The 22,763-nt window shown below is 42.5% G+C and overlaps 1 protein-coding gene across 1 annotated transcript; it reads right to left on the reverse strand.

Moving 5' to 3' along the window:
* Positions 1-1,530: 1,530 nt before the first annotated feature.
* On the reverse strand, positions 1,531-13,558 carry LOC136368893 (epidermal retinol dehydrogenase 2-like). The gene is made up of 7 exons (XM_066331361.1): positions 13,429-13,558; positions 9,839-10,182; positions 7,160-7,291; positions 6,064-6,163; positions 5,092-5,236; positions 2,969-3,094; positions 1,531-2,397 (listed from the first exon to the last, which is right to left on the reverse strand). Exons 2-7 carry the CDS (start codon positions 10,157-10,159, stop codon positions 2,304-2,306), a joined length of 918 nt encoding a protein of 305 aa, XP_066187458.1. The 5' UTR covers positions 10,160-10,182; positions 13,429-13,558; the 3' UTR covers positions 1,531-2,303.
* Between the last annotated feature and the right edge of the window lie 9,205 nt (positions 13,559-22,763).

A 22,763-nucleotide genomic window follows, 5' to 3' on the forward strand; every position in this document is an offset into this window, starting at 1 on the left:
AAATTGGTATGAGGAAAAAGTCTCAAGGAGGTTTGTGAAGAAAGGAAACTTGTCCAGCAGACCTTTACCCTCAGCTAACCCTAAGGAAAAAACTGATCACTGCTTTTGTAGTCCTTTATCTTTCACTCTATTTTCTACTAGAAATGGAGAAATTAAAACTTTTTTTCCACCACTGACTTTGAATATCTCTATGGGAGTATTTGATTTTGTGATTTTTTTTTCCTCCAAGACATCACTTGCTAAGTGTGGAACCTCACTAAAAGAAATCCTGTGAAATCATCTCAGTATTACAGAGACAGAACTTTTTTCTCCACTTTTGTTTCATTTGAATGCAGAATATTATTGGAGCACGCACAGTGTCACTTCTCATATATCTGAATATAAAGTAAGTCCCTTACATTTTCTGAAATACTGTATTTCTCACTATTGCTCACTTAATTTCTGAAATATTTTCCTGTACTAGACTGGAATTCTGTAAGGTGTTAGTTCCATTGCTGAACACCAAATAAAGCCATTTTTAAAATGCTTCACTGTTGCCCATTTAATTTCCTGTGGTTGAAGGAGAGTTCCACCAATGTTATCTTCCTCAGTCTCCTTCCTGTTCCCTGAAAATCACACTTTGAGAAAACAAGACTGCAAGGCCATTTAGTTTTATACCGGATTTTGTTTCACAATCCATCAGGCTGAAAACTGCTTGCTTTTTAAACCCAAATCAATGGCCTCTGAAGAAGGACAAGAGTTTGGAAAGCACTGGGAAGTGTATCAGAATAACATGCAAAGTGACATAATAGGTTTTTGGGGAAGAAGGGGTAAGAAAATAGAAAGCAGTAATCACACCACAATGAATCCATCATGCACCCACATCTTCCATTGTAACTGAGAACTACCCGTTTCTACTCCTGTTGTGGTGCTTACCTTCTCCAGTGGTTTGTCCCTTTCCTCCCTGTTAGTTCCTCAAGATTGGTTCTGTCCCAGGTTTGTTCCATCCGTCACCCGTCAACTGATGATTGATTCCTTCCCTGTTCCATCAAGTTCTACTCTCCTGGACACCCTGTTGGCTCCTCGGCTTTGTATGCTCCCTTTGTATTCCCTCACTGGTCATAACCCTGTAAGCCGCTTCCTGTGATCCTCCCCTGCTGGATGGTTCTTGGTTGCTGTATTGTACCACCCCTTGTTCCACCCCTGCTTAAAAGACCCTGCTCCCCTACATTCACTCCTCTCTCTCCCTGGAGCCTTCAGCTGCAATAAATCTGTGGTTGGAATCTCACACTGAGGGTGTCCTCCTTCTCTTTCACCTGATCCTGGATGGGACTCACTCTGTTACCTTGGGGTTGTCAATCCCAAAGGTCCTGCCCAGGATATATTCCACGCCTGGGCAGCTCCCCACTCCTGGTATGGAGACACACCCAGACTTAGCTGCGGCTTCGGAGATTTGAGGGAAAACGTGTCATACTCCCATCTCAGAAAAGATCTAGAACAACTTGGAAGGATGCCAAAGAGTGATGGTGAACTGCTAAAGGAGTGTCAGTCTCATGCTTTATAAATACAAGTTTATTCGTCTTAGGAAATGACAATTTAAAATAGCTCTTAAAATATTGGACTTAAAATATACAAAAATTTTTGTTACAAAGCTTCAGTCATGGTATTAGCTTTTAAAATAAATGAGGCACAAAGTAGATTAGCAGCACAAACACTTAATTTGCATATCATTGTCATCTGTGAGCTGAGAGCTCACACCTTCAAAAATTAATAAATGTAATTGTTTTTTTCACCCACACAGTGCTTATTTTTATCTCACAAAACTTTCATTTGTAAGAGTTAGAATCTGTTGTTTGAGGAAATTCTTGAATTCCTCAGCTTACCAGGGAATGCTAATGGCACCAGCAGTACAGCCCATCCTCATGGATCCCTGAATGGCAGCAAGAAGTCAGATCCACTACAGGACTTTTTCTGGCTACCTACTAAATACATGTGGTTTCTTGGTCTTTTCTTCACCTCAAAGTTGCCAATTACTGGTTTGTGATGCAGCATCACATTTAAGGCACTATAAATCAATGCAACTAAATTCAATTGATGTATTTTCATAATGAGGTGAAAAGAAAACAATTGGCTGGACTGAAAATAAATAGTTCAGATTAAAGGTGTTGATTGGGAGCCAGTTAAAAAGGAACTCTTAAAAATCTTGTTACTGCTGAGAAATGAGGCACCCAAAGTTCACAGCCGCTAGTAAAGCAAACTTTTCCCACCACCACCTTTAACAACATCCACTTTTAGAGCTGCTGGTCTCTGAACTTTGTGCTTTTTCACTCCTTCTTTGGTCGACCTTTGAAGGTATTCATGACATCAAGGCATGCAAAGTAGTCTAAAAGGAGAACAGTTGCTTTCACTGGTAGGAAGCTGTAAAGAAAAAGGAGGTAAAAAGGTAAAAAGAAACAAAGACTTCAGCAGAGTTGTGTAGTCTTATCACAGAATTAGTTTAACCTGGCTAATACTTACAAAGGCAGTATACTCTTCAGAATACAGACTCACTGGTCTTCTCAAAATATCCTTTACACTCATTTGGAAGCCTGAGTTATTAGATAGATCAGTATTCCAACCTGGCTTGTAACAGAGATAAAAGTGCCCAAATGCTGGAGTAAGACACCACATGGATTTATAGCTGGACTCAGTGATCTTAGAGGTCTTCTCCAACCAATAATTCTCTGACATGCAGTACGGGAGAAGCAGGCCCAGTCTCTACAGCCCCCAGAAAACTCCACCCAAATGGAGTCAGCAAGGCACAGTCAGACATTTCTGCCATTATTCTGTGGCCCAAGGGGAGACTGAACTCATAAAAACAAACAAACAAACAAAACCCTTCCAAAAACTTGCATAACTTAATGAAAATTCACATCAATAAGTAGAAGCCTCCTATAATTTTAAGCATCTCCAGACAGAAAAGAGAGAGGGGAAAAGAAACATAACTTACCTTTTCAAAAAATATAAAAGATAAACGATGCGTGGTATAATCAACATTTCTTGGTTCTGCCGAATAGCATTGATTATCCTTTCAGCCACATACTCTGAATCCAGATAAGGAAGCATACGTGGCCACCTGAAAAAAGAAAATATTTATTGTTACAATACAAATTGCTTTGGATTGGCATTTTATTCAAAAGACTCTCAAATTTACAGTTATTCAATGAAAAAAAGAAATAAATACCATGAGTCCTATGAACAACAGAATTTTCATTATGTTAGAGTGAGTGGACATTGTTATTTTTCCCCTGTATAACCTCTCATAAGACAAAAACAGAGACCTCATATTAAGATACACCAGACTTTTATTTGGCTCCTAAACTTTGCCATTATATATGTATACTGAGCAAAGGTCTGTCATCAGTTTCAGGAGGAGAATGGGGGTTTAGAAACCAGAGAGGACAAATGGAACTTTGGACATACGGACAAAATTGGCTTCTGCAGAGGAAAGGACAACAGTTATATTTGTAGTGGTTTAGAATGGATTGTGATGGACAGGTTGGCTGACGAATGGGAGTGTTTTTACATCTCTGGAAACACAGCCTTAAATCCGAACTTTTCAAGTGACTCGCTCTCTTTCCTTTGCCGGCCATCGAGAAGGTAACACCACTGAGAAGGTATCACCTCGTGGGTTGGGCTGGTTCCCCCAGGGCCAGCTCTGCCGGGCCTTGGGAGGGGCCCTGCCTGCGGGACAGTGGGTGAGGCTGGCCGTGTCCCCTCTGTTCCCCCCCCGGCCCCTCTGATGGGAGAGGAGGAGGAGGACTGCAGACCAGCAGTCTGGCCCTGCGCCAGCACCACGGTGGCTGTGCTCTGGGCCTTGGCTGCCAGAGCCGCTGGTCTGAAGGAGGAGAGACTTCTAAGAACTTTTCTCCAGAGCTCCAGGAGCTGATCCGAGTTTGAATCATTTGAAGTCTGACCAGGGGTGGAGATTTTGTCTACTAATGTTCTTGGGTTTGTGCTTTCCCTTCCTCTCTCCTGACCATCATCTCTGGCCTTCAGTCTGCTGAAGAAGAAAAACTCTAAGCAAAGACTTTAACTCTTTTCCCTCTTCTGTAGAAGACATTTGAAATGTAGAAAGAGAGAGCATTGAGAAAAAACTCAGTAAAAGAACTGAGAAAGACTATTGGAAGATGAGCTAGAGGAAGTGGACATTTCTGACCGGACTTTTCTAGATGTGAATTATGGGGAAATGGACTGTTTTTGTAATATCCTAATGTTGCTTGGGGGAATGCAAGTTCTAGCCAAAGGGTTGTGTGTATTGATATACATGGGTTTTAATTAAGAATTTTGATTAGAATATATCCCTGGCTCCTGGGAAAGAATAAAGAGGTCTCTATTTCTTTTGAGAGAGAAGTCAATTTAGAAATTAAAAAGAATCCCTGTTTTGTACTAGAAAAGCATTCTTAAAATGATACCCCACACACGTGGAAGCCCATGAACAGCGTGAAAAGCTGTTATATGGGTGAGACTGCACAGAATCTGCAAAATCCTGGGCGATTGCAGATCTCTGAAAGCTACTTGATTTTTTTTTTCTTTGGCGTGTTCCCCATAGAGAGCCTCCCCTAGACAGGCTCCTCTCCCAAAGTGATGTAGAATCATGTTTAAATAGTGGAAACTGACTGAAAATCATAGTTTTCTCTCTGTAGTGCGTGAAAAAGTGAACAACTGGCGCGGGCGGGGAGGTGTTTAAATTTCTCAGGAGGTCTCATTTTTTGTCTTTCCTTTTTTTTTCTTTAGTGTGTATTAATAAAATCTATCTGTTCTTACTTTTAAGTTGTGCCTGTTTTGCCTTTTTCTCCCAAAAAATCCTATCTCCCAGCTGATAAACGAAATTTGATGAATGTCAAACCACGACAATTTTTCACACTTCAGCTTAAATGAACAGTAAAGTACCTAGGCTTTACTAGGATAGTAAAGTATCCAGTCACTGGACAGAACTGTTCACACCCACCTGAAGCCCTAAAAATAAAACAAGCAAAAAAAGCCTGGCTCATGGTTTTCATAAGGGAAATAGGGGTTTATAACATGCTAAAAACGCAACCTTCATAAAAAACCTCAAAAGTGTTTGCTCACTTGGATATAACACCATGAAACATTCCCGTGTTTATGAAGAAAGGACACACAATTGTGGTTTTAACACCAGTCTTTCTCAGAACTCTCATCTCCATATCAATTGACTCGGCAAAACCAATTGCTGCAAATTTACTTGCACAGTAATCTGTAAAATAAAACATTAATTGCAGTTAAATATTTAAATTTACAAATAAAACTTTACTGTCCATTACTAAACCACCACCAGAATAGGAATGGCTTTCAGGATTAGGTTAAATTTTGCTTTTGATATGATTCGTTCCTTTTCTTTCCTCTCTTAAATCAACTGTTGTTCTAGACTGGCAGACAGAGGGTTTCTCATGACATCCCTGCTGCCACCTTTCCACTCCCTAACGAACAGTGGTAAATGAAATTATTTTTTCATACCATTTTTTCTTTAAGTCCATGCATTCACTTACTATGCCTCAAACTCACAATGTCAAGACTCTCTAATGTGCTTTCAACTTGAAACTCAGTTTGTACTAATTATCACTCCCTTGGATCTAAATTTCTTTCACTGCTATGGCACCTTATTTCATATTCCCCACTCTTTGTATACATGTTCCAGAAATACCTTCTGAGCTTCCTCTAAATCTTAAATGCCCTCTTCCCTATAAGAAAACTGCAATAAATTTTAACAACATTGAGGTTATCAGTTCCTGAAGTTCTATACGGCTTCAAGATCCTTCTGTCTTGGCAGAAAAACCTGTTTCACAGCACTGCGGAAGTTCTGGAAAATGATTTGTAAAGGAATGGTCTGTTTAAGGTCAGCTGTATCAAAAGTCTCACTACTGGCTTTAAGTGTATAGAAAGATCCAGAAACTCAAAACCAGTTTGGGATTTTTCCCCATGGATATTAATTGCAGAGTTTAAAATCAAACTAATTACCGCAATTAATACGACTTAACTTATAATTTATAATTATTTTTAATTAATATAGCTTTCATACACTACCTGAAAGCTGATTGCCTCCACACAGTCCTGCACAGCTTGCTATGCTAACCAAGTGACCATGGTTAGCAGCAGTCATTGCTGGGAGAAAGGCTTTGTAAGTCTGCAAAGTAAATCAGAATTGCAATGTAACATTTCACTTAGTAAACTACATGCCATAATATTTTGAAGATGTTTGTTGGTTTTAGAGAAATTCTCCCAACAGTTTGAAGGAACTTATCCCTTTCCATTATGGAAAGGATGTGTGTATGTATGTGGAGCTTGTTGTTTGAACTCCAACCTTCAACAATTTAAATAGGGAGTTCCCACCCCACCAGTATTACCAAAGACAGATGGCAACTTGATGAAAGCTAAATATATAGATTCATCTAGTCTTGGAGTTGAGAATTAAGTGTTCACTGCAAATTTTTGAAATGGCAAAGACTTGAATTTCATGTTTTCCTTCTATTAAATTCATTAAATCTTTGTGATTGAATTGATGTCTAAATAAACTGAAACACGACTGAATATTTTCTTCACAATTCTTTATGATATAAGCAGCATACTGGTGACCTGCCTTCAGTGAAAGGAAGAAAAAGCACACCAGGTTACTCCTTCTGGACAAAAGCTCCACCTACTATTAAGAGCATTATCAGAACATGTGGTGTTTCTTACTGAAATTATCACAACCACAGAACAACTAGAACACTAGCAGAACAGAAGAACGGAAGGAGAATTGAACACTTCCCTGTTACTAGGGACAGCAATTATTAGGGTGGGCCTGCTTCATGTCAATTAATAATGAGACTATAACATATGACCAGCCTCAGAATTTAGCAGATGGTAGACTTCAGTTCTTAAGAGAACTTCTAAATGTAAAGTGCTTCCACCTGCCTTCCACTTAGAGAGTCCCAAAGGATCCATTCTTCCAAGCTTTTTTTTTATTTTTTTATTTTACAGACTCCAAAGCAAAGGAAAAAATTTCTTGTATAATTTCTGACTCTTTCTTCCAAAGACATCTATATACTTGCATGTTTTCCTCAATTCCAAAATGCAAAATTAACATTGAAAACATGTTAAAAGCATGTCTTAGTGTGCAGATGCAAAATACAGGTATTACCCAGAAGTGTGCAATTGTGTTCACTTCCATGGTTTTTTCTAAAAGTGAATCTGGAGAATCAAGAAATCTCTTCCCAATTACAATACCAGCATTGTTGATTAGGATGCTGACATCGCCAACTTCTTTTTTAACCTAAAACAAAAAGAATCAAGATAGTGGGCAATAAATACAAAACATTATTTTTTCATTCTTCAATGTGAAAACGTAACAGATACATTAAACATTTAAGTAAGATGAACTTATGCTTGTTATGGATGCAAACACTTCAGATTCTTGTACTGGATCACCTTTTTAAAGGTATTATGACCTTTCTAATGGCTTTTCTCCAGATCTGTGGAGCCCAACAGCCCCACACAAGCTTCTGCTTTCAGCACCTCTGTTTCTGAGGACAAAAGTTCCAGGAAAGTCTATAATGCAGAAAGCTTAACTAATACAGGTATTTTGCTACAGTAAACACATCTTAAAACTAAAGAGCAATTCTGGACTAGAATCTGGAACACTCTACCCCAGAAATAAAGTCGGCTAAAAAACAATACCTATATGTTTAATTCAGTAAGAGGAAGTATAGTTTTCCTTTTAGCTCCAGACTGAGAACATTCATGAACAGAGTCATTTGAGAGAACACACGCAGGCCAGCTGAGAGCAAGATATTGTGTCAGCTGTCCAAAGGAGAATGAAAATATTTAATAGAGGATTTGAAGTACAGGTCATTGATCTGAGCTATCTGGGAAAATTAAATTGGTATAACAGTGAAGAATCAAAGAGTAATTTATCACTTAGCCTTCATTCTAGTTTAATTCCTCATCTTCCTTAAACTTCCTCCAATCTTGTCTAATTTTTTAACTAAGCTTTAGGACTTGGGTACTTCTGGAATAGGGACATCAGAAATAAATTTTAAGCTGTAGGTTTTAATGGCCAAAACACTGTCCTTCACCTTGTTGGTACAGGAAAGAAACGACGACCTGATACCCGCAGAGCCTTTGGGTTTCTTCCTACCAAAGTAACCTTTTTCATGGTGTCTCTGTGTGGCTGATGAAGCACATAATAAAGACTCACATACATTTCATTTTGGCTTCAGGACACTGTTTCAATGGGAGCAAAGTTTTCAAACATATCCTGCCCCGCCAGCATGAATTTTGTTCACCGAATCTTGCAAAACTCCAAGTCAGCATAAAGCTGAATCACCAGAAGGGGAAAAAGGACCTGGAACCATGCTGTCATACCCTGCAAAGGCCGATACTGAAAACTAAGAACCAAAGTCTGCTACACTGCATGAAGTAAACAGTGGCACCAAGCACCACCTAATACTAAAGTCTTTTTGTAACTGATAAGATTGGATGATTCTACATCATCAGCAGGACATGCCACTTCAGAAATAATGGTAGTTTGGTGTTTTCTTCTATGCAGATCAGCATGAGGATTATCAGTGAATCTGACAGCTGCTGAACTGCTGACACAAGGTTCTAAGTGAGGGACCAGGCACTGGACCCTGCTATGACTTCTTTGTTCCTGCCTAGCCCTGTCTGCATCATCCTGAACCCATGTCACACAGATCTACACCCTGTTCCCTTCTTCAAAATTGGCCAGCATGGTTCAGCCACCACCTTTTTCCATGGGCTCAGAGAGCTAGCCCCCAATTCAAGTCCTCAAAACTAAAGGTTAATTTTCATCTGCTTCATTACAGTATCCTTCACAATACTCCTCCTGCAGTTCTCCCAATTCAGCAGGAAGCACAGCTACTGGCCTGGGGAGAGATGTGCAACTTCTCTGCAGGGACAGCAGATGTCCACCAGCTCAGCTGGTGTAACAGAGCTGCAAGGGGGACCAAGGCTTGCTGGAATACAGAACCAACAGCACCAGCCTCTAACAAGCTGCAATTCATGCACAAGCTTCACATATCAAGAAGCAGACAGAAAAGGCAGAAGGCTAAAATTTCTTACAGAGCACCAAAACATTATTTCAGCCAACAGATGCTCCTGAAGAGAGCTGAAATTTCTTTTAAAAAAAATTCATCCCCAGGCAACACTCACTGTGGAAACCTCTTAGATCAACAGTTAAGTTTAGCAAATTTCAAGGGAATAACAACAGGTTCTTACACTTGAAACTGTTTGACAATTTTAGGTGTTGGCGGTACTGCTAGTCTGCCCAAATTATCTAACCACATGCTACGTTTACAAAGCTCTTCAGAAATGAAAGAATGAAATATTTAAGACATCAAGATACATTTATTAATTCAGATAAAGTAAGATGGCAAAAATCTCTTCACAGCAATGGAATGATTTGAAAATTGCCTAAGCAGTTAATCCTTTTTACAATGTATGGTCTTTCAGTAAAAGGCTGCCAGAACTTGAAACATTGCTTTAGCTTCAATAAATTGATTTTCCGCACTTCCGCACGATGAAGGGCCCACTCTGTAGCTGAAGGAATGAATGAGAAGCTACCCAGTTAAAATGAGCTACTGAAAAAGAGACCTGGCTCTGTTTAGTTTTTAAGGAATAGACATACACAGGTCAACTCTAAAAACCAGAATTCTTGAAATAGATAGGAAGCACAATACATTCAGAATTAATTAACTTTAATCGCTTGCTTTGAATCCAGTAGAAAACTTTATCATGCATCTTACATCCATGCTTGCACTCGTCTTAGAATAATGCCAAAGGCACAAAGAAGACACTTTACCTGGTCAGCTACTCTGTAGACATCCTGTCTTTTGCTACAGTCACAGATGTAAGAGTGTACTCTTCCTGCTCCATTTTCTCTGGCCAGTTTAACTGTGCCATTGAGGCCTTCTTGATTAATATCCCACAGGACCACCGTGGCTCCAAGGCTGGCAAACTTTATTGCTAAGAGTCTTCCAATACCACTTCCCGCTCCTGTTATTAATACAATTTCACCACTAACATTCTTCTTCCGTACAGGAACAACCAAGAACACCAGGGACTCCAGTGAGTAATAAATTAAAAGTACAATGGCTTTTAGTGTTTCCAGGAAGAAGTTCATCTTCAGGCTATTTCTTCAGAGACCTGATAAAAAACCCAAAACATTTACCAGATAGGGTAAACCACAGAGAAAACGCAAACATCAACATTGCTAAAACATTTCCAGATCCATTCTAAATATTTTCTCTAGCCTGCTTTAGAGTCTTGTTTTAAAAAAAATATGAAGGCTTACACCCGCATATCTAATCCATTTGTCCTGTTTCTGTCTCATCTTCAGGTGGCTTCCACTTTTCTCCACGATGCACTACACAATTCATTTACCATTCAGCAGCAGTAGGAAACAGCTGCGTTCATCTGCTTTAGAAATTTCCCACCCATCATGACATGGCTCTCATTCTCTGCTGTTCTGAAAGAATGTGGACAAAAATCTAAAATAAATAAATACATACTACTACTACTACTAAAAATCTGCCCATTGAGCGTCTTAAACGGAAATGCATGACAATTACAAATCAAAACTTACGGTTTGATCAAAGAAATTACATGGGCCTGATATTTCTGGGTCTGAGAGATTTTAGCCTGCTAGCAGCTGCTAACCTTTTCCCAAGGAAATATTACTCAAGAAAGCTCCTTCTCAAAACAATCTTGGCAAACCACTATCCTTTCTCAAAACAATCTTTCTCCAGGTGCTGTTTTGCTGTTTCTCTAGTTTAACCAATGGGATTGGAGAGGTGTCGTTCCTATACACCAACCATGGTAAGTCTGAATCGGCACATCTTACAAACGGTATGAAGAATTAGACAATAAAAGCCTTTCTTCTATGCTCTTTGCCTTCTGAAATATTTGGAGTCTTTCATCTTTATTTGTGCCCAACAGCAACCAAACTTGAGTGCTCACAAACGGGTACCGTAGGTCAGGAAAAATTCTGCTTTTAGGACCACAACTCTTTTTGCTGTGTAGGCACTCCTTGTCACCATGAAATCACATGCAGAACAAGTCACAGTCCCAATTGTACTGAAAAAGCATGAACATGAGCTTCAGAAGACAAGATGCTTACAAATCTCCAAAGCACTCTAGGTAAATAACTATCTGTCAATGCTGACTTTTCAGCTACCTGTACTACCATTATTGAGGAGAGCCTGCTTTTGCAGTCGAACACAGTTCTTTAAGAATGCACTGCAAAGCTGTTAAGTTTCTTCTCTTTACTTCCCGCATTCAGCAAATGTCATAGGCTTGAATCACAGTATCTCAGGTACGTGTTTAACCTCACCATCTGTGCACATCCCAGTAATGCTGACAGCAAGCAGGCCTTTAAGTCCTTGGAGGAATGTTATTTTATTTCCCAGTACACAAAAGTTGTGCAAGAAATTCATCCTTGGTCAAAACAGGTTTAAATCCCTGACTGTTAACATTATGAAGCAATAACACCTTCTTTCTCAGCTAGAGCGCACTGGCACATACACTTCAACCTTTAGCACTACATGCCCAGTCTGATTACATCTCTTTGTTAACTTTCCTATCTGTGTGTATTGGTAGTAGTGTTTGACAAGTGCCAGGAGATAAGTCACTTAGATCTCTGCTACTCTGAGCAAAGTTCAGTAAATCTAGCATGTGGACCTACACGCGTTACCACGAGTCTCAGGTTTTTTACATGGGAAATGACTGCTCTTGAAAAGAAATTGGCCTGTGCAAGAGCAGAGCTAGTTATTTCAGAAAGTTTTCTGGCAGAAATATTGGGACATCTTAAAACTGTTCTGATAACAGAAAAACATTTGTCAAAGACACAGCGATAGAAAAACAAGTTCTTTGTGGCAAAGTCATGGGGTGAATGCTTTTCATTGAGTACTTTCTATTCCTCATTCTCATAAAATGTGACAAAATGTACGCAGGGGCGGTAGCACCAGTAAGAACTGAAACAAATATCAAAACAGCACTGGAACATTTGTCTAGAGCCAATATTGGCATTTCCTGTAATAGGGTCTCTTATCTGGAGAGCTATTACAGTTCGGAGCAAAACAGAATTATAAAGGAAAAATGTTATTAAATTTCATGTACATAAAAAAATGTAAGCTTTGGGAAGCACAAGTTCTTTGTTGAGCCTAAAACAGAAGAAACAAGTTTTAAAAATTAATGCAGTGGCTGAATTCAATTAGATTGAACTAATTTAATGCACTTAACATAAAACCCTCCATCTGCATGAAAGGGGACTGGTATCTTGGGCATGGATAAGGTTGTTAAAGTTAAGCCCTATGGAAAAGGGGGAAGGGAGGCAATTGCCTTCAGAGGCAATACAGAATTTGACCTAAACTCAGTTGAAAATTTATGACAGTAACTCTTTCAGTAAAATATTCATAATATTAGGCTTGTATAGGTCAGAGGTACATTACATATTTCAGAAAAGTATGACATTCACTTAATGAAGTAGAGTTGTTTATGCATACAGAACACAGGAGATTTCCTGTTAGAAGACCAACTCTGCATCCTTCAATGAGATGCTTCATTTCCATAGAAACATCTCTGCCCTAACCCAGATTTGTCGGGCTCCATTCTCACTCAGTGCATTAGTATTGCTAAATACACCAGCTACTGTAACCAAGCATATCCACACAAACAATGAAATTTGCCCGTCGTTCAGGCGAATTTGGCTTGTCAACTGAAGTGAGCAGGGATGTATTCACAGGTGAATTACCCAAGGAGGCCTTTGGAACATGCAGAATCTCAGATTACTTTCGATGCCTTGTATTGTTTTCTGGTATGCCTATGTCCACGCAGACACAAGTGTGGAGAGCTTTTAGGCGGTAGAGAAGTATCAGGCAATGTTTTAAGTGCCGATGACTTGGCCAGCAAAGGCTTGTCGGCCCGTGTGCCAGCGCTCACCACCGACAGGCTCTCGCAGACCTGACAGGGTCTTAAAGACCATCACTGCTCACGAAACCCAAGGGCAGGACCGAGGCCGGCAGCTGAACGGCACATCGCCTTTGCTCTTCGAAGGACTAAATGCTGATCACAGAAACACCTGAGCAGCGTCTGGCAAGGACGAATTTTTCTCACTGTACCGAGAGAGTTGAGAGCCCACAAAACCATAGGGATCCTGTAGCCAAAGCTGCCCAAGAGCAGCAGTAAATTCCTCAGCCCCCGGAAGATGCTGGCTGGAGAATCTGACTGGCACTTGGCACGGCGCACCCACCCAGCCTTTCTTCCCAGCATCGTAAGAAAGGCCAGGAGCAGCGTTCAGCTGCAGTGACCGGCTCAGCAGCCCCTCAGGCCGCCTCCCCAGGACGCGCCGCTGCCCCGCGGCGCCCGGCCGCCCACGGCCCCGGATCCTCCTACCTGCACACCCTGTGCCGTCCCCCGGCGCCCGCCCGGCCACAACGCCCCAGCACCGGGCTCCCTTCGCCCGCCGGCCTGGAGCACAGGCAGCGCACCTCCGCCTCCCGCCGCCGCGCCGCAGCTCTGGGCCGGGCGGCCGCCAGCCAAGGGAGCGGGGAGCACGGCAGGGCGGAGCGGAGCGGCCCCGCCTTTATCAGGCAGCCCGCCCCGGAGCGGGGCCGAGCGGATGCTCGGGGGCGGGACGGGACGGCGTAGGAGGCTGTGGCCGGTGTCGGAGGAGGGTCTGGCGGGCGGTGCCGGAGGGGGCTGTGGCCGGTGTCCGAGGGGGCTGTGGCCGGTGCCGGAGGGGGCTGTGGCCGGTGTCCGAGGGGGCTGTGGCCGGTGTCCGAGGGGGCTGTGGCCGGTGTCCGAGGGGGCTGTGGCCGGTGTCCGAGGGGGCTGTGGCCGGTGCCGGAGGGGGCTGTGGCCGGTGCCGGAGGGGGCTGTGGCCGGTGCCGGAGGGGGCTGTGGCCGGTGCCGGAGGGGGCTGTGGCCGGTGTCCGCTCCGCAGCGGCAGAGCGCCGGGCTGGGGGCTGCGGCTGCCGCGGCGCTGTCCGCGTTCCGCCCGGGGCTGGCGGGCCGTGGGCCCGGCACGGAGCTGCGGGGTCCGCCCCGGGAAGGAGAGCTGCGACCCGGGCGGCCCTGAGGACGCTTGTCCCCGTGGGCTCTTCGCTGAGACCGGAGTGGGGTCAAAAGCTCAAAGGACGGAGCAGTTTGTTGGGCGGAGGCCTCGGGACAACTCCCGAACTCCCCCGCATTTTCCCTGGGATTTTGTTGTTGTTTGTTGGGGTTGTAGGTGGTTTGGTTTGGTTTGGTGGTGGTGGTGGTTTGATTTGATGTTTGGCTTGGATTGGTTAAAAAAAAAAAAAAAAAAAAAAAGGTGTTTATATACGTGTGGTGGTTTTCTGTCCGTGCTGAGACCTGCACCTGAAGGCGTGGTTGATGTGAAGAGCTCACCTGGCCTGGGTGAAGGCATCCTGCATGGAAGGGGTTTCACCCAGAGTGAGCGTGAGCCCTTCAGGGTGGCGTCCCTTAGACGGAGTGAACGACACTTGAGCTTAAAACATGTGTTCTGCTGTACCCGGACTGGAGTCTTGGGTTTGCTGATTCAGTGAAATGCCCTTCCTTTACTGCTATATATACACAAGTCCCTTATAGGGCAGCATTGTTTTGGAGGTTTTTTCTAACCATATGCTGCTCATCCTTAGGCTGCAGAACTGTGAAAGTGTAAGTTGCTGAACACTGCCAACTTCAAGGAAAGTTTGTACGATGAGAGAATGGTTAGTGCCACCAGAAAAAAATACAGCTGAAGGTGTTTGCTGGGCAAATCATTATCATGATGGTTAATATCCCAGCTTTCCAGTACTATCGTATTAAAGCTGTACATTCAGGAGGCTAATGACAGTCAATCAGTGACATTGGCTGCTGCTTTCTTTTTGTGGATTGTATTGTTTAAAGTGGCTCACTTAAAACAAGGAAGTGTAAAATCCACACGACCACACCCCATTTATTTAGTTTTTGAAAGGTTTAAATATGTGCTTTGCACTAATGCTTTGAAATTAATGGCATTTAACACTGAGATGACTTTATGATTGGAGATGGAGGATAGAAGGTGGGAGACACATCCCGTTTTCCCCAGCCTGTATGAAGATTTTGGGCATGTAAGAAACTTGAATAAAACTTGCTGAAACAAAATTCTCCAGATAGCTTCCCTTTACTAGTCTACATTATGAAAGACTCAAACTAGTTTTTAGAGGAACCATTTGAAAGACTGCCAGATTAGCATCTTTCACAGTCTTGTGTCAGAGAAGACACAAGTGGAATCATTACTCTTGATTCTAGTCTAGAAATGGAACTACTCTAATTTGTGTCAGATGTGGATGTCTCCTTCTTGCCACATGTCACTTTTGGGCTGATTTTTGAGTGCTGTCAGAATTCCAAGAGTGTAGAATTGGGACTGGTGTTGTTTGCTTGTTTTGTGTAACATCCCACTGGATGTCTTCAAAGGAACCCAAGGTCATTCAAGTCATAAGAAGATGTTTGAGGAACTTTGTGAGTGCTGTCACTTCTGCTTGTCTGTAGTACTCATGCCATGGAAGTGTGCTCCTAGTCTGTAGCCTTTTTTACTGAGGGCTGCATTGTATTTTGGCCTACCTTAGCTTCAAGGAAACACGTGGCTTCTGTTGTTGGGTAGATATTGGCACCTCTGCTGGAACAGTGTAGCCAGGAGCACACTAGGGTCCTGTTTATGCTTCATGTGAATCTGTGGTAGATGTTTTGTTTCATTCACCTGACTTCACCACCACTTAATTATAGATGTGTCACAAGATGCATGGATAAACCAAATAGATAGTTAATGTCAGTCTAAGCTGGATAAATGCAATTGCATGGTGATTAGCATAGTCATCCTCGCTTTACAGTCAAAACAACAAACACGATTACCCTGTCATGCTGTTGGAGCCATATTCTCTTAAAAGCTCTCACACTTGTTTTTTTTTTTTTTTTTTTTTTTGTATCAGAACACTGAAATTGCAAGAACTATTTTGACATTAAAGCATCAGTTATGCCCCATGTACCCCAGCTGTTGAAGTGGAATAGTGTGATATGCTTGCAAACAGTCTGATCTTTCTGCTTTCTTTGAATGCTTACTGTAGAATTCTAAAATGACCTCACTGCACTCTGCAATATCCTCATGAGGGGCAGATCCTGATCTCTTTACTCTCATCATGATTCAAGGAAACAGCATCAGTGTGAGTCAGGAGAGGTTTAGGTTGGATCTCAGGAAAAGAGTTTTCACTCATACAGTGGCTGAACACTGGAACAGGCTCCCCAGGGAAGTGGTCCCAGCACCAAGCTCAAGAAGTGTTTGGACAGTGCTCTCAGACACATGGTGTGACCTTGAAGTGTCCTGTGCAGGGTCAGGAGTTGGATTCCATGATCCTGATGGGTCCCTTCCAACACAGTGTATTCTATAATTCTATGGTAAGTTTTTATCGGCAGTATCAGCTGCTTTAGCAATTGTAGGTCATAGCAATTGCAGCCTACACGGACTTGTCCTTAGTCACACATTGCAACTTCTAAGAGGGGATTGAGTCTTCATAGAAACCCTAGTGACTTGCTCATAGAAGTCAGATATCTCCCGTGCTGCCTCTGAAGGAAACAGGGCAAACACGACTTTGACAGAGTTTCTCAAAATTGACATTTCCTTTTTTATTCCTGCAGAAGAAAAACAGTTGGGGCAAATGAGATTCCAGTCAAGAGGAAGGATTATCATCCTGAAGACAGAAGGCTCAGTGACATTCTGAATTTTCATTTATCCTGTGTATTTCCTTTGAGTGATATTTACCATCTGATCAACGTTTATGGAATTCTGGTTCTTTCTACTTGCAGATGTGAAAATAGAGGAACTGTAAAAGTGACAAACTATTACCCACTCCTGCCCCATTCCTTCTGGGAAAAGTGCCAAGTCCTCTTTAGTGATTGTGGGGGGGATGAGATGTGCTGCATTAAGATATGTTCAAGGTATGAACTACAGAGCAAAGATAACCAACAGCTTTGGTGTTCCTCAAACATTAGGAGAGAGACAAATTATCATTGGAAGAGGAAAATGCCAGCACTAAGTATCACCATGTCTTAGCTGCTGGAGGCTCAGGTCCCATAGTTCACTGCCTGTTGTGTTTACAATGTCAGGACCTGATAGATTGTTTCTACTTCCCCAAGTATTTTGGGCAGTGAACCTCATCAGAACAAGAAAATGTGTTGATATGGGCCAGCTCTGTGATGAAATCTATCGTATGTTCACACAGCACAGAGGAATGTGTGGCAAGAGGAGTGAAAGCTTACAAAACAAGACTGACTGAATTGGGGCTCCCATGGCATAAGAAAGTGTTGTATGGGTGCCCTTGCCTCCAGCCATGGTAACAGGTAGTATTGTACACAGGGTGTGAAATCATGTTCTTTACCCATACAGGAATGCCTGTTATGTCAGTCTGGTAATCAGGCAGCGCTGCCTGAGCTCCCATCTGCCTCCAGACTTAACCCACTTTATTCAGAGCAGCGAGATGAATGAAAAAAGGGATGCATGATAGAGTGAGCAGAAATGTTGCAGCATATGCTCAAATATTAAGCATGTGTCCAAGAGCTGTTATAAATCAGCTTTGTTTAGCAGTGTGTGTTTTGTGATCCCACACTAGGATTTTATTTGCCAATGTATAAGCTGTAACACCGATGCACAATAAACACAGATGATCCACTGACTGCCACAATCATCTGCAAAGAGACTGCTGCAATGTAGCTGTTTGCTCAGAACTTTTGCATGCTCCCCTGTGTGCCCATGGTATGTTCTTATTAGCATGCTTACTTTCTAGAGTACCTGCTGTACTGCAGGAGGAAGTGTCCCAAATGGGATTTTTCTTCTTTCTTCATGAAAAAAAAAAAAGTTTGTGAAGAGTTACTGAAGGGATCTGGGCTAAAGCATAATTTATGATGTACAGGCTGTCAGAATGGATTTAAAGGGAGAATTTGAAAAAAAAAAAAAAAGGTAATTTGTAATTCTCACTGAATAGTAAAGAGAGTGAGGCAGTTTCCTACCATTCGGGACTTGGAGAAAATGCTTCCTAACAAAGAGTAATGCAAAGTTTCTGACATGGAAAAATTAGAGACACAGCAGGAAAGCAAAACCAGCAAAAAGGGTTGGAGGTCTGGAAAATGAGGCAGCAAGGCTGATATCCAGTTAACAGAAAGAAAAGTTAGCAAGGTTTTAATTTAATAATTGAATGTATGGGAAAGCAGTAGGTTGGACAGTGCGTTCTAGTATAGGAATAAGTGGGATTGGGGTAGAACACAGAGTGGAAACAGCAGGGTGTAACCAAACAACTAGTTTAAACCTCTACGTGCTGGAGGGAAGACTCCAAGTGTGGCAGTCATGAATGTTTCATCTGGGCTTGCAGATCTGTGGCCTGATGGAAAGCCAGGGCAGCCTTACGTGCAGGTAGGGGCTAGAAGTAAAGATAAATGGTACGGGAGAAGGAAATGAATAATGGCTCTGTGCCAGACCTAATCTTCATTTCTCAGTTTTTCCTTCTTTTCAAATTCTGTTGCTTTTTGTCTTGTTTTAGATGTTAAATAGCCTGGGGAGGGTGAGGTGCAGAGTTTCTAGTGTATTCTAATGCACTCTGTAACGTGTGGCCACTAATTCTCTGAGTGTTCAGCCTCATTCCATAACTTTATCATTGTGAGCTACCATGAAAAAAAAATTTGCTCCTTTGCTCCTCTGTTATTTGTTTTTTAGAGGCCTAAAGGAGATGGGAGTTTCCAGCTCTGCACCACACTTTCTAGAGTATCAGCTGATGTGAGTACTAAGGATCAGGATTTTTGCCTGTTCCCATCTTAAGTTCCTCTCAATAAGACAGAAAGTACCCTCTGTCCCTCAGTCAAACTTTGTGAGTGCCAGAATATACTTGCATGTCTTGTGATGGTTGATTTTGGCTTGCTGTGTATTTCTCAAAAGTTGAGATAATGCTGCTAATGTCTGTGAAGAAAATAAAGGCTGATACATTCCTCTGCATTGTTGGCCTGCAAATTGGAAAAGAATGCTATGAAAGGAAGAATTGCTGATATTTTTATGCTAACTTTTATGTCCATGATATCATACTTAGCTGCCAGCTGCAAGGACATTAACCCTTGAGTCTCTGCTACATGCAAAATCACAGCACTCTTCTGCTCTTGGATTTTCACTTGCCCTTTTCTCTACAATTTCTAAGTTATTAGGCTTTTCAGCTACAGAGAAAATCCACACGTAATAATTTTGGTGAAACTAATTTCTCAGAGAACATATGAATTCATGAACATTGAACATGTGTACTGGCTTGGGCAAGCTTTCACTGTGTTCGCCTGGCTACTTCTGAAGAGCCTCCATCCTGCTACCTTCAGAGTGATCCGTTGATCTCTGAGAGACCAGAGATTAAATCACCTCTGCTTTCTCAGGTTTGAATCAAACTTAAATGTCACTCTCCCTCATTTGCAAATCTGGACTTCTGTCCACTTAACAGTCCACGTAAGTTGAACAATTTTGTGATTTTTTTTCTTCCAAGACATCACTTGCTAAGTGTGGAACCTCACTCACAGAAATCCTGTGAAAACATCTCAGTATTACAGAGACAGAACTTTTTTCTCCATTTTTGTTTCATTTGAATGCAGAATATTATTGGAGCACGCACAGTGTCACTTCTCATATATCTGAATATAAAGTAAGTCCCTTACATTTTCTGAAAGGTCTGTATTTCTCACTATTGCTCACTTAATTTCTGAAATATTTTCCTGTACTAGACTTGAATTCTGTAACATGTTAATTCCATTGCTGAACGCCAAATGAAGCCATTTTTAAAATGCTTCACTGTTGCCCATTTAATTTCTTGTGGTTGAAGGAGAGTTCCACCAATGTTATCTTCCTCAGCCTCTTTTCTGTTCCCTGAAAATCACACTTTGAGAAAACAAGACTGCAAGGCCATTTAGTTTTATACCGGATTTTGTTTCACAATCCATCAGGCTGAAAACTGCTTGCTTTTTAAACCCAAATCAATGGCTTCTGAAGAAGGACACAAGTTTGGAAAGCATTGGGAAGTGTATCAGAATAACATGCAAAGTGACATAATAGGTTTTTGGGGAAGAAGGGGTAAGAAAATAGAAAGCAGTAATCACACCACAATGAATCCATCATGCACCCACATCTTCCATGCTAAGTGAGAACTAGTTCCCCTGCTGTCTACTCCCATCTCAGAAAAGATCTAGAACAGCTTGGAAGGTATGCCAAAGAGTCAACAGGCTGTCACACTGTGCAATACTTTTTGCCTAAGAGACATTTCAACGGCTTGGACAAATTGAGAGGGGAGAGGTGTGATAGAGGAATATAACATCTCAAATGGTGTGGATGAACTGAATTATTCAGTTTCTCACAATAAACAGGTGGTTGATAACAACTGTCAGTCATCCTCAAGGTCTAAATGAAAGAAAAGGAACTGCGCTTTCCCTCTACGCTCTTAGTCCTGGAAATCAGACTAACTTTCATGGTGAAAATTGCAATTACTTTATGCAGGTTGATTATAAAACGAATATGTACACAAGAGCAAGTGTATTATAACCCAGTGTTTTTAGTGATTGCCTACTAGAAGTCCCATTTCAGAGACTCAGCAGTCTTTTATGTATGTATGTATGCAGTAAGCTGGACACTTTGCAAAGTGACTCTGCAGAATGGTCTTATTGCTCAGAGCAGCACTTTAAAGGAAGAAATGTTTCATTTCAGAAAGCTAAATTACACAGCTGGTCTGACATCATTGATATCTATACAGCACTGGCAGTGACATTGTTCACTGCAGAACAGCCATCCCGTGTTAGTCAAAACATCTATTTAACCTTGTATTTTAGTCCTCATGCAGCCAGCAGCAGGTACTTAGGCAAACAGTGTAAGAACAGGGAAAGCAAACAAGTGCTCTTTTCAGTGCACATGGACACATTCAGTCAGGGACTTCCTGAGCCACAGAAAACAGTTTAATGTTCCTGATGGATAAATGGAGAAAATATAATTGACATGCCAGTGTTTTACAGCAGCTTCTGAATAATTACAGAAATGTTGCTTTTATGCCTTTTGATCTCTGGATAATGTCTGTGAACTTTCCCTTAGGAAAAAGACCTTTTGTATTGGTTTGTCCATGTTAGTATGTCATGCACCTATAATTAAAGTCTTGGGGTTTTATCTCACTCACCTCCCCTTGTAGGTATTAGAGAATAGGCACATAATATTTACATTGTGCAATTAGAGGAACTATTAGTTATTGAAGGTACCACTGAATTGGTATACAGCGTAGATCTGCCTACCTCTTGCATTTTAAGCTGTGATCCATGGATTGTTTTATCTGTGGAGCATGCCCAACATTTAACAACAGTAACTAAAAAGTAATGAAAAGTAAGCCTCCTGTCACTGGCCTAAATTTGTCATATGGGGATATGGAGCTCCATCGAAAAATTTCTAGACATATGAAAACGAAGATTGAAAAATATATTAGGAAGAGAAGGTAAGTAAAGTAAATGGGGAAAAAGCTTTCCATCATGTTCAACAGAAACCTCAATTTTTTAAAATTTTATTTTTAATTTTTTTCTTAATTGACAGATCATCTATAGCTCTTGAAGAAAAGCAGTGATCTATCAACTTTCTGAGCAAAGAAAATGCACAGGCCAGCTCGGGCACCAGTTTTCAGTTAAAAGCAACTAAAACCAAACCTGAGCTTTAAAGACTCTATTCTTATTTTCACGTGGTCAGCATTTGTTTGTGTGCAGTCCCAAATACTGGCTGGTACAGTTTTGTTTTGCATGTTTATGTAACTTCCTAGACTGCCTTTTTACATCTGGCATAACACTGGGAAACAAAACATTGGTCAGGAAGGTACGGCCAAAGAGACGGCCCAGGTGCCAACCTCACACTCCTGGTCTGTCCTAGCGAGGTGTACAGTGGTGTACAGCCACAGCCTCACACGGGTGACTTTGCATTTGGAACGAACACCCACGAACAGTCCAAGCCCAGAGCCACCACGATCCCACAACAGCTGTTAGCCTCCAGGATGCCTGCGAAGTGATTACAGAAACCATAACTTCAATAAATCATTTTAAAGCCCGATCTCTGAAGCGCCACAGCCCTCCAGAGGAAGGAACCGCTTCCCCCGTGGAACCACCCGGGCCCCGGCTGGGCCCCGCTCCCCGGCCGCCGCCGCCCGGCGCTGCCGCTACCGGGCCCACCGCCAACTGAGGGAGCCGTGATGCTTTTTTTAGGCTGCGGAGCTTCCCCCTTTCCGCTTGCACCTACATTAAAAAAAAACCCCGAACAGCCCTTCTCCTCCCGGCGCTCCGGAAAGCCGGGAGGCGAGGCAGCGGCCCTCCCGGCAGCCCCAGCCCCAGGCGGCCGGTGCCCGCCCCTCGCTGCCGGGAAATGTAGTGCGGCGGCGGCCCGCGGGCCCGGGGGCGGCGGTGGCGGGCCCGGAGTGCGGGTCCCCGCCGTGCCCCTGCTCGCTGCCTCCTGGGGCGGGGGACGGCGGCGGGGCAGCCCTGCGGGGGCCGCGGGAGCGGGTCGGGCCCCTGCTGCCACAAAATGGCACCTGCCCGGTCGGACGGGCGGGGCACGGCTCGGCCCCGTCTCTCAGGGCGATGGGCACCATTGCCGCAATGGTGGCACTTGGGCAACGAGGGCTGATAGAGCAATAGGCACCTGATACAACAATGCGGGTCCCGAAATGTTTTCTCTGGGCCTC

The sequence above is a fragment of the Sylvia atricapilla genome, chromosome 1 (genome assembly GCF_009819655.1).
Source record: "Sylvia atricapilla isolate bSylAtr1 chromosome 1, bSylAtr1.pri, whole genome shotgun sequence".
Lineage (NCBI taxonomy): Eukaryota > Metazoa > Chordata > Aves > Passeriformes > Sylviidae > Sylvia > Sylvia atricapilla.